This window comes from Pseudophryne corroboree, chromosome 11 (assembly GCF_028390025.1).
Source record: "Pseudophryne corroboree isolate aPseCor3 chromosome 11, aPseCor3.hap2, whole genome shotgun sequence".
In the NCBI taxonomy this organism is placed as follows: Eukaryota; Metazoa; Chordata; class Amphibia; order Anura; family Myobatrachidae; genus Pseudophryne; species Pseudophryne corroboree.
In genome coordinates, this window is record NC_086454.1 from 225682204 (window position 1) to 225694670 (window position 12467).

General features: G+C 45.4%; 1 protein-coding gene across 1 annotated transcript in view; it reads left to right on the forward strand.

Moving 5' to 3' along the window:
- The window catches only part of LPCAT2 (lysophosphatidylcholine acyltransferase 2), a 218370-nt gene that overhangs the window by 41654 nt on the left and 164249 nt on the right, over positions 1-12467 (forward strand). Inside the window, exons 3-4 of the mRNA XM_063945284.1 lie at positions 150-289; positions 6139-6356. Coding sequence (XP_063801354.1) covers positions 150-289; positions 6139-6356 — 358 coding nt within the window. The remainder of the gene's footprint in view (positions 1-149; positions 290-6138; positions 6357-12467) is intronic.

A 12467-nucleotide genomic window follows, 5' to 3' on the forward strand; every position in this document is an offset into this window, starting at 1 on the left:
GGAGTCCATTAACTTGCTGGATGTCCCAGCATATGGAAAATATTATATGAGTCACTGTAATTATTGGAAAATAATTTTTACTGCATGTGTGTCATAAATATTCTTGTGTGTATTTAATATCAATCTGTGTCATATCCATATCTTTTTAGATGCTTTTATGTGGTATCTTCATTTTACCATTCCGGGTTGTTCTCTTTGTGATTTTGTCAGTAATTGCATGGTTGGTTGCAATTATCACTACTTGCTGTATTTCGAAGGAAAGCTTGGAGCCACTAAGAGGATGGAGAAAGTAAGTGTAGCTTAATCCTTCAATGTTGGTAAACCTCACAGTGTCATGAAATGCATTCACAATGTCTAAGACTTAAATCAGGGGTGGGGAACCTTTTTTCTACCGAGGGCCATTTGGATAGTTATAAAATCCTTCGGGGGCCATACAAAAATTCTCAACTTAAAAAATTACCCTGCCCCCCAGTAGGTCTACCCCTTAGAGGTACTGTGAGTGCGCGCCGGAAGCGCGCGCGCCCATAAAATGGGTATGGCCAGTTAAAATGGGACGTGATACACATATGCCCCCAATAGTGCAGTGCTAGATCCACAATTGCCCCCACAGTGCCAGGTATACAAATGCCCCCACAGTGCCAGGTATACAGATGCTCCCACAGTGCCAGGTATACAGATGTCCCCACAGTGCCAGGTATACAGATGCCCCCACAGTGCCAGGCATACAAATGCCCCTCACAGTGCCAGGTATACAGATGCCCCCCACAGTGCCAGGTATACAGATGCCCCCCACAGTGCCAGGTATACAGATGCCCCCCCCCCCCCCGTGCTGCTTGCCGCTCCTTTCGCCGGGACATGGAGGAGAGCGCGGCTATGTTGGGCGGCGGCGTGTAGGACTTGAAACCAGCCGCCGGTTCGAGAGCCAATCAGAGCTCGCGGACCGGCAGCCACGGCTCCTGATTGGCTGCCGGTCCGCGAGCTCTGATTGGCTCATGAACCGGCGGCTGGTTTCAAGTCCTACACGCCGCCGCTCCCACCCGACAGCCGCGCTCTCCTCCCTGTTCTGACAGCTGAGACACGCTGCCACCGGACTGAGTGGCGGCGTGTCTCACTGAGAGAAGCGGGTGGGCCGGAGCAAACGGCTTCGCAGGCCTTATACGGCCCGCGGGCCAGAGGTTCCCCACCCCTGACTTAAATGATATTCCCACGACTTGCACCTTATTTCAGCCCACAATTTAGCCTTTCACAAACTGTACAATACATACTGTATTTAGCTGAACTGCACTCCATAGTAGTTCCCTCATATCCATACACACCTGGTAGCTAGTACAACCAGTGGCGTGCGGTGAGGTCAGTGGCTGGTGAGGCACTACAGCCATAATGGCCGCCGAATTCTGCCGATGACCCCTACCGCCGCCAAGCCAATGCCCGCTACTGCCCCTGAGCCAATGCCCGCTGCCACCGCCAATGGCTTACAAACTCGCCCACAATCAACTGACCCAGCCCTCTGCCACTAATTTGCATCTCTGTCCGATGCCGCCAATGCTCGCTGCCTGCATGCTCATCATACTTGTGATATATTGAACATTTTTATAGAAAAAATAAAAATAAAATAGTGTTTGGGACTGGGAAAGGAGTGGGAAGAGGACATGAATGCAATTCTGTTGTCCAGGGCTTCCAATAACTTAATGGAGAAGGGGTTGAATGGGTTAAAAAATTTAAAAAATAATTGCGTGAGGTCCCCCCTCCTAGGTATAACCAGCCTCGGGCTCTTTGAGCCGGTCCTGGTTGTTCAAATACTGGGGGGAAAAATTGGACAGGGGTTCCCCGTTTTTAGACAACCAGCACCGGGCTCTTAGTCCGGTCCTGGTTCCAAAAATACGGGGGACAAAAGACATAGTGGTCCCCCGTATTTTTAAAACCAGCACCGGGCTCCACTAGCCAGGGACATAATGCCACAGCCGGGGGACACATTTATGTAGGTCCCTGCGGCCGTGGCATTATCCCCCCAACTAGTCACCCCTGGCCGGGGTTCCCTGGAGGAGTGGGGACCCCTTACATGAAGGAGTCCCCCCCCCCCCCCTCCAGGCACTCAAGGGCCGTGGGTGAAGCCCGAGGCTGTGTGTGTGTCCCCCCCCCCCCCCCATCCGTGGGCGGTGGATGGGAGGCTGATGGCCATAGGAGTGTTAAAAATAATAATATTGTTTTTTGTTGTGGAACTACAAGGCCCAGCAAGCCTCCCCCGCTTGCTGGTACTTGGAGAACCTCAAGTACCAGCATGCGTGGAAATAATGGGCCCACTGGTACCTGTAGTTCTACAACAAGAAAAATACCCAAATAAAAACACAACACACACACCGTGAAAGTTAAAATTTATTAAAATACACTTGCACACTCACACATACTTACCTACATCCCACGCCGATCACGTCCACTTGTCCAATAGAATCCAATAGGGCCGATACCTGTAAAAATGAGAGACAGATTACTTACCTACATCCCACGCCGGTCACGTCCACTTGTCCAGTAGAATCCAATAGGGTAGGGGGACCTGTAAAAATTAACATTATACTTACACAGTGGGGAGAGAGAGACACACACACAGAGAGAGAAACAGGAGAGGTAAGAATACAATGGATTAGTGTTCACGTACTCCCCCAGAGCATCACTTATTTAATAACATCACAATAGTATGTTAGATCCTCACAAGAGTATTATATTAGATCCCTGGAATAAAGGGGAGAGGAGAGGAGAGAGAGAGAGAAAGAGACTGACTCTAACCTGGTGTCGGTCGGAGGAGAGCCGGACACCGCTGCTGCTGGAGGGTGGAGGAGAGGACGGGGGGAGAGCCAGACAGCGCTGCTGCTGGAGGGCGGAGGAGAGGACGGGGGGAGAGCTGGACAGTGCTGCTGCTGGAGGGTGGAGGAGAGGACGGGTGGAGAGCCAGACAGCGCTGCTGCTGGAGGGCGGAGGAGAGGACGAGGGGAGAGCCGGACAGTGCTGCTGCTGGAGGGCGGAGGAGAAGACGGGGGGAGAGCCGGACAGCGCTGCTGCTGGAGGGCGGAGGAGAGGACGGGGGAAAAGCCGGACAGCGCTGCTGCTGGAGGGCGGAGGAGAGGATGGGGGGAGAGCCGGACACGCTGCAGGGCCATCCCGGCTACCTCCAACGCCGTTCACCGCCGGGACACGCCGCATCTGGGTGATTGGGCAAGCGGATCCAGCACTGGATCCTCTGTCCAATCACAGGTTCCTCACTGACATGGGGGTGGTGTCCCTGTCAGCGAGGCACTTTTTTCAGTGCCGCTTTCAGGCTGGTTTTGAATGGCCTTTTAAAGCGCAGTGCTTGGCCCCGCCCCCCGCTCTATCCCGTCTGCATTGTGTTTGAGAGGCACTGCTATCAGTGCCTCCCAAACACATTTAAGCACAGCAAATTATTAGAATTCAATAAAGGACATACTTATGAGTTATGACACAGAATATGTGTCATAAGTATCTTCTTTATATTATTTTAATAATTAATCACAGGGGAGGCACTGCCTCCCCTGACTGCACATCCCTGAGTACAACCTCTATTTAGGGCAATAGACCCCAAGATCACTTAGCTACACAAATGTACACACATGCTCCTTGTTACAGTAGTTAATAATTCACATCACAATATTTAGTGGGTTAGCATCACCTTCCCTAATAAACACAGGTTTAAAAGTCAAGCAAAGAATTAGCACGGTCAAGCAATATTCACTTCCTAAAAAGCTTATGAATTTGTTAGTAACATGGACAAAACTTCTTACATTTTAGATTTGATATTACAAAGTTATGGACATTGAGTATAGTAAAAGACAAACTAACAGAAAAAGTGTGATATAGTTATAAAACATAACAGTAAAATTATGCAAAATGTAACTGTTTACTCACCAGTATGCATGGACCAAGGAAAAATAAGTTGGACAGCTCTTCAATTTGATTGAATCCTCATAATTGTCACATTTTTAGAGCGTTCAAGTTTTTTTTTTTTTTTTTAAGCTCCCATGGGAGATCTGTCATAGGAACAGTTTTTATATTTATATGGTCAAGAAATCCTCATGTACAGAATCATAACTTGTTCAGAAAAATAGTTCACAAACTATTATCTTCTAATTTCCCACCTACACAAGACTATTCAATTAATTTTATCTCTAAGGCCTCAACACATTTGCATATGGCATATATTCTAGAAGATATATGACTACTGTAGCTTCCCTGCACAGCTGTTATTTATAAGTAGCACACCCTGGTCTTTAGTTCCTGAATTTAGGATGGCACATACTGTAGATTTATTAAAACATGAATGATGTGCTTTGGATTTCATATTTTTTCCTTATAAGCGTATAGGCTGCTTGTATCTTGCATATATGTCTAGCCAGCACATGGATTCCACTGAGCTACACCTCTTGTTAATTGGCAGAAATGACACGTGCGGATACTCCTATAGTTAGAGTGAGGTGAAATTGATTTGAAATTCAGACTAATTGGCTCTCTGATTTTTTGACAGGGATAAGCTAAGATAATTCTCTAGCCAGTTCTATCCTTTGAAATGTTTAACTGATTTCACCGCTGATCTTGTTTTACTAACTCTTTTATTAACCAACATATTTTGCAAATAAGTCAGTTAGGACCTCTTTTCACAATTAATTTTTAATTTGCATAACATAAGTGAACACTGACTTTATTGATAATTTGACTCATTATGAATACATTCTTTTTGGCATAAGCTGAGTAGAATGCAAAAACATTATAATTTAATGATGTGATCCGCCAGCACAAAATGATTTGTTGTGACTGAAGAATGATGGAAATACAGCAGGTGCATAAGGTGTTCTTTCAGAGGCCTGGACTGAGTGGAGGGGGGCCCAGTGATGCTGGTCCATCTATCTCTGAGTCATATACACTGATATATACCCTTCCTCTTCATACTTACTGTCACGTCAGAAAAACTAAAAACTAAAATTCCAAGGTCTGTTTACTAGTCTGTGGTTGTATCTCCAAATTTTGTGCACAATATTCAAATAAACAGCCATTGCTCTGCACTACTCTATAAATGGCTATAATAGCAATGGTATCACACACCAAGCATCCAGCTAGTTATACAGGTTGAGTATCCCATATCCAAATATTCCGAAATACGGAATATTCCGAAATACGGACTTTTTTGAGTGAGAGTGAGATAGTGAAACCTTTGTTTTCTGATGGCTCAATGTACACAAACTTTGTTTAATACACACAGTTATTAAAAATATTGTATTAAATGACCTTCAGGCTGTGTGTATAAGGTGTATATGAAACATAAGTGAATTGTGTGAATGTACACACACTTTGTTTAATGCACAAAGTTATAAAAAATATTGGCTAAAATGACCTTCAGCCTGTGTGTATAATGTGTATATGTAACATAAATGTATTCTGTGCTTAGATTTAGGTCCCATCGCCATGATATCTCATTATAGTATGCAATTATTCCAAAATACGGAAAAATCCCATATCCAAAATACCTCTGGTCCCAAGCATTTTGGATAAGGGATACTCAACCTGTATTGATTAAAAGCCCATTTTCTGGCAGAATTCAGTGGTATAGTGGTAATTCAGTGGTATATGCCACCTTTTAGTTTTCCCAAAAGCACGTGCAATCATGGTAGTTTCATGGTGTGTGGTACAAAATGTTGACATTCAGAACGTTGACACTAGAATGTCAGCATGCTATCAATGTCAACATGGACATAATGTCGACACCATGCATGTCGGCAAGTCAGCAGAATGTTTTTCTACTGTAAGAGCCCTATCCTAAACTGCATCCTAAACCTAACTCTAGCTGCAGCTTTACCTTAGCAGCAGCCTAACCCTAAACTAGTTAGGTCAACATTGAGACTGTTGACATTCACAATGTCCACATACTGTAATGAGCATGTCAGCATTATGTCCATACTGTTATATTTACTGTCGACATAATGACTACATACTAGTTTATGCTGTGTCTGGCTTTTTAACTATTTATCCCCTCCAGCTCAGTAATATTACGTATTTTGTCTACATTTTTTTTTTGTGTGCCTGTAAAAAAAATTAGCAATTTCTAGCTTATTGTAATTCTTTTTATCTCTTCGACAGGAATGTCACAAAGTGTTTTCTAAGCTACCTTGGACGCCTTATTTTCTTTTCTATGGGATTTCATGTTCGTGTCATTGGGAAACCAGCCAGCTTCTCTGAAGCCCCAGTCTTTGTGGTTGCTCCACACTCTTCGTTCTTTGATGGCATCGCAGTTATTACATCAGGAATGCCTTCTACCGTATCCAGAGCAGAGAATGTTTTAGTACCCATATTTGGCAGTAAGATACACATATTTTATATACAAATTATTGTTCAAATGTGAGTTAAAGCATTCAATAACCAGCAGTTGTTAGATTTGATTGCCCAAACATTATTGTACTTTCTTCTGCTCTTTTTGTTCTATTTAAGGTAGATCCCAAAACATACAGCTCAGCAGGGTGCATAAGTTCAAGCGCATCTCTGAGCAATAACAGGTTGCCTTTATAGGGTGTAGGGATGTACAGTATGTTTCATATCTGTAAACAAGTCTGGGCTACACTGACTTGGGACAACAGATTAATGCTTTTATGTAGGCTCGTTTATTAGCCTTTTAATCTTCTTTTCTTGTTACTTTACCAAACATATGTGAATCCTAGTAAAAACAGCAAAGGACATTATTATATGGGTTCCTGACATTAATTGATTGAGTAGTCACTCACAACTACTGTAGCTTATGTGCCCGAGCAAAGTTTGCTTGGTGGACCATTTTACCCCTTTTCACCCCCTTAGGAGTCGATATTCCATAGTATCCCTGCTGACAGTTTCCACATCACCTGGCAGGTCACATCTCACCAGGCAGGTGCACTGGCAGAGTAGACCAACTGCCACATTTTCGAAGATCTCAATGGTGATACTTTGTAATTAGCCGGTGGACGTTTTGCCACATAACGCAGAAACGAAGCAACCAATCGCAAAGTCAATATAATTCTGCACATCTATGGACCAAGTGCTTTCATTTGGTATATGATCAGGCAATGGCTCCATAGAAATAAGTCACTCATAAAAATCTTCCTTGTGCTATTATTATATAGATATAGATACCAAGTACTAGCTGGAAATATGGGTCGTGCCTAAGTCTGATTAACTCTTACCTTAATTTCACAATAATTAATATTGGTCAAAATATCATATAAATATGCACAGATACATAAAGTCAAAGTAACAGCCTGGCAAAGGAGGTATGGGTGCGGGGTGGGAGGGGTGGTTGCTTGAATTTGTGGGAAGTTAGTCAAAGCTATAATGTCAATGTAAGATCATAAGCAGTTATTAGGCTAAAGTCATAGCAACAAGCAGTTACAGGGATTTACAAAAGCAGCCTATACACTATATTTGTGTACATCTAAACAGTTGATAGAGTAATATGGTTGTCTCCAACTACTAAAATTAATTAGAGGGAGTACCTGATCTGTTGTTTGTATTTGTAGCTTACATGCAATAATCTGCCTCAAGGATGTCCCCTTCCATATAGCAAATTTACCCATAATACAGCTGTGACGACATGTGATGACACAGCTGGCGCGTCGTGTCGCTCAGTGGTAAAAGACACGTGGTTACTTTCCTAGCCCTGGTCCTACACATGGACTTCATCAATTGCCAATATGTTATTAGTTATATGTTAGGCAATATTGTATTATATTGTATGATGTTATTGTTACAAGGGTACAGTTATGTTTTCAATGTATATATATGAATGTAATGGTTATTGTGTTATAGTTTGTAAAATAATGTTTTCCCAATATGACTGCGCAGATAACCTGTGTGTTTGCTGTTGTGTAGATACAGCCAGTCTCAGATGTCAGGCCATACAACCCCCCCTCATTCTTCCCCACACAATGGATTCCAGGCCACACAATCAGATTAAGTAAGGTTACTTTAGTTAACATCTATTGTGGCCTAGGGGACATGCCTGGGCATGTGAAACTGTCTGGGGGTGTCGCCTTATTGTAGAAAAGACAAAGGCTTGATAATAGCAAACAGGGGAGGTGGGAGAGATCTGAGACAGAAAGAGAGTGGCAGGAGACTGACTAAGAAGTAATGTTCTGTCAGGAGCTCCAGGAGGGAATTGTCGGGTAGAATTGGATCACAGAAGTGTGCTGAACTGTGTTATAACCCATTCTGTTCAATAAACCACTGTTGGTTTTTCATCTACCACCGTGACTGAGTGATTTTGAACCCAATATCCTCACATTTGGCGGCAGCAGTGGGATCACTCAAGACACCAGCAGAAAGGTATAAACCACAGCAGGCAATGGATTCTGCCCCGCTATGCTACCGTTACAGCAAGAAGGATCAACTACAGGACCTCTGTCGAGCAAGACGGATTGAGTTTAATACAGTGGATACCAAGGAATCCCTAATTGGAAAACTGGCTCAATGGGACGTTGAGCACCCTTGTGATAAGGAGGAAGAGGAGGATATGGTCGAGGCCTCAGCGGAGGAGACCAGTAATGGAACCAGGGCAGTGGAGCTTGTGGTTGGAAGTTTGTCAGCATATCGGCAGGCTGAGAAGCCGGATCTTTTATTTATAGTTTCCAAAATGCAGTACATTTGGGAGTACTGGAATGAAGCTCAGTGGGAAATCAGCAGGTGGAGAGTATCCAGCATACAGGACAAGTTGTGTCATCTTGGGAATGCGTTCATGCACTGCAGAAGTGAAGCAGCCACATGGAATCTGCTGGGGGAGCCAGAGTTTGAGGAATTCAGGGAGGAAGTGATCGCCACAGTGGCCCAAATGACACAAAGGATACAATATACAGAGACGGAAGAGCAAGTGCAGAGTAAATTGCCTTCCCGGACAGAGCCAGAAGAAGTGGCATTGGATCGGGGGCCCCTGGATACCCCAGCATGGCGAGACCAGTGTTACAGGGTGGATGTGGAAAGGCACCACCTGCAACAGCTTCTCCCATACCCAAGGGAAGAAGTTGCCCAGTGGTCTGTACGGAAGGAAGCACACGAAGTGAAGACAGCAGTGAGCACAATCCAGGCACCCCAGGAGGAACTGCACTACAACTTCCCTTTTGCTGAGATGGAGGATGAGGACTTGGTGAGAGAGTGTCAAGAACTGTCTGCCCAGTATGTTACACTGGAAAAGGATGACCTTGACCAGGTGGATGCAAGGAAGCGCTGTCTGCAACCCGTTCTCTTCTCCCTGGGGGAATGTCACAGTGAAACACTCAGTGAACGGCCTGAGCTGTGTTACAACTGGCCATTTGCAAGCTTGGAGGATATAGAAACCATCCCAGAGTGCCAGCGAGACATTGAGGAAGAAGTTGCCACTATCACCCGACCACCACTTGAGCAACAGAGCCTCCAAGGGAATCCTTCAGGTGAGCACCAACCAGTCCTGGCTACTGAGCCATTTACAGTGTTGTGTTTGGGGGAGGCTACTGAAAATGAGAAGGGAGTGGGGTCTGTCATCCAAACACCCCAGGAGAAGATGCACTATGCCTTCCCATTGGCAGAGGTGGAAGAGGAGATCTCTGCGAGGGCAGCAGTAGGTGGTAATGTCCCAACTATAAGCATGGCTAGTGCAGACAGTGTCTCACTTCAGGCTGATCAGCATATTCGGCTGAGGGAGGCCTATTGTGAAGCTATGTTCATGGCTGCCCCAGTTATTTTATCAGAAAAGGATGTTCAGGAAGGGCCCAGTGTATCTCCAGCAATTGTATCTCTCCCAGAAGATTCTGGAGGTCTGTTCTCATTCAGTGAACTTGATGGTAAGGAGCTGCAGTCTGAATGCCAGAATCTTCCCTGTGACTCAGAGAAAATCCAGGGATCAGACATGGTGAAAATAGCATCAGCTCAGGAACTGGAAGGGAACATGTTGCTCTACTTTAGGGCACCTGAATGTGTTTTGGACTGGCATTGTGTGCAAGGTGAAATGACTGACTCTAACCAGGACAATGGTGGTCAGCCAGGACATGTAGCAGTGAATGGAGAAGGTAATGCCACTGTCCCGGTGAACCTACATCCATGTTCCAGTACAACGATGGTCGAGTTGGTGGATACACACAAGGAAGCTGAGCAGATTGTACTCCAGGCCAAAGCATACAAGACTCAGAGTAGGATCCCACAAGTTACCCAGCTAGCCAGGCTGGAGGAAGCATTTACCCAGGATAGCACAGAAGAAACTTCTGGCATGAAGGAATCCCCATTGTGCCCTGACAATTACCATACCCGTGGTTCATGTTTGGGGGAGGGAAGCCACTGTCCTGATGCACCAGAGGTGATGGAAGTGGGGTTCCCAGGGAATACATGGTTGGGGAGGGAGAGTGAGGGCCCCAGAGATCAGATTTTGTTTATGGAGGAAAATTGTGACTATCTGAAATGTGAGGTTACCCAGTTGGGTGTAGGGGAATTATTAGGTCCCCAGGTGCAGTTATTGGACTTATTGAATTACACTGTTGCACATGCTGTTACCCCAACCCGGCGGCTGTCTACAAAGGGGACTTTGATTAATGTATTTAGATGGGACACCGGGGGGAAATACAAGAACTATGGACTGCTGATCACGTTTCCACCGGACCCTGGTAAGACTGTATTGAGTTATGCACTGTGGGCCACACACCCACCAGACCGGGGAAAGAAATTCCCACACAAGCCTCATGACAATTACCACAGACTTTGGACCTGGGACGCAGGTGGTCTCCGTACAAACTGTACAATGCTATTCACAAAAACCACCAGACCCACAAGAGAAACCTGCCAGTCATTATTATGACGGGGCACAGACTGTCTGATGTAGGAGAGCATCACTGCGCTCAGCAAGCTTCAGCTACTTAGGACACAGGGCGAGAAAGTAGGGGAAGGTAATGTGACGACATGTGATGACACAGCTGGCGCGTCGTGTCGCTCAGTGGTAAAAGACACGTGGTTACTTTCCTAGCCCTGGTCCTACACATGGACTTCATCAATTGCCAATATGTTATTAGTTATATGTTAGGCAATATTGTATTATATTGTATGATGTTATTGTTACAAGGGTACAGTTATGTTTTCAATGTATATATATGAATGTAATGGTTATTGTGTTATAGTTTGTAAAATAATGTTTTCCCAATATGACTGCGCAGATAACCTGTGTGTTTGCTGTTGTGTAGATACAGCCAGTCTCAGATGTCAGGCCATACAACCCCCCCTCATTCTTCCCCACACAATGGATTCCAGGCCACACAATCAGATTAAGTAAGGTTACTTTAGTTAACATCTATTGTGGCCTAGGGGACATGCCTGGGCATGTGAAACTGTCTGGGGGTGTCGCCTTATTGTAGAAAAGACAAAGGCTTGATAATAGCAAACAGGGGAGGTGGGAGAGATCTGAGACAGAGAGAGAGTGGCAGGAGACTGACTAAGAAGTAATGTTCTGTCAGGAGCTCCAGGAGGGAATTGTCGGGTAGAATTGGATCACAGAAGTGTGCTGAACTGTGTTATAACCCATTCTGTTCAATAAACCACTGTTGGTTTTTCATCTACCACCGTGACTGAGTGATTTTGAACCCAATATCCTCACAACAGCATATGAAAAAGCCAGGACTGCCAGCAGAGGGGACTTCCGGGACTGCAGTAAAGGAAACCCAAGGATATCTGTATATAAATGTTCTCAAAAAAATGGCCACCAACATGGAGGAGACAAAAAAAACAACAATATGGATGAACAAATACATAGGAACACAAGGAAGCATCACGTTTAGAATATGTCAGAGAGAAGTCAGCATTATGTCTGCAGGATCATGGCAGATCAAATAACACAATGGCAAACTGCATCTGACAGCGGTGAGGCAGGGCTATGTTATTTATATAAGTCAGAGGGAGGTGGCCTGGGTGTGTGTGTGTGAGAGGGAGGTGGGTGAAGTCAGGGCTGGATCTAGACCTTGCGGCGCCCCGGTCGAAAAAATAGGGGCATGGCTTCATGGAGAAGGGGCGTGGTCAGTTATGTCCCCTGTAGAGTTGTGCCCCCAGTAGTATTGCCCCCAGTACTGTGCCCCCTGTAGAGTTGTGCCCCCTAGTTGCGCCGTTTACAAAAATATAAAATAAATAAAAATATTAATACTTACAATCCCCGCTCCTGCTTCCCGACCGCTGCTGCCCTCTGTCTCCAGCCGCCGCTCTGCTCCACGGATCTATGGGAGAGACGTCATGACACCTCTCCCATGGCACCGCATAGACACTGGAGGTCAATTATGACCTTTAGCGTCTACGTGCCGCTCCCACAATGCAGTGAGGTGCGCGATGACTTCATCGCGCACCGTACAGCACTGGGCATCTAAACAGCACCGGGTCCAGGTGGCACCAGTAGCGGATCTTGCCCCCGGAAGCCGGCACCCTGGGAAAAAATCCTGCTTGCCCATAGC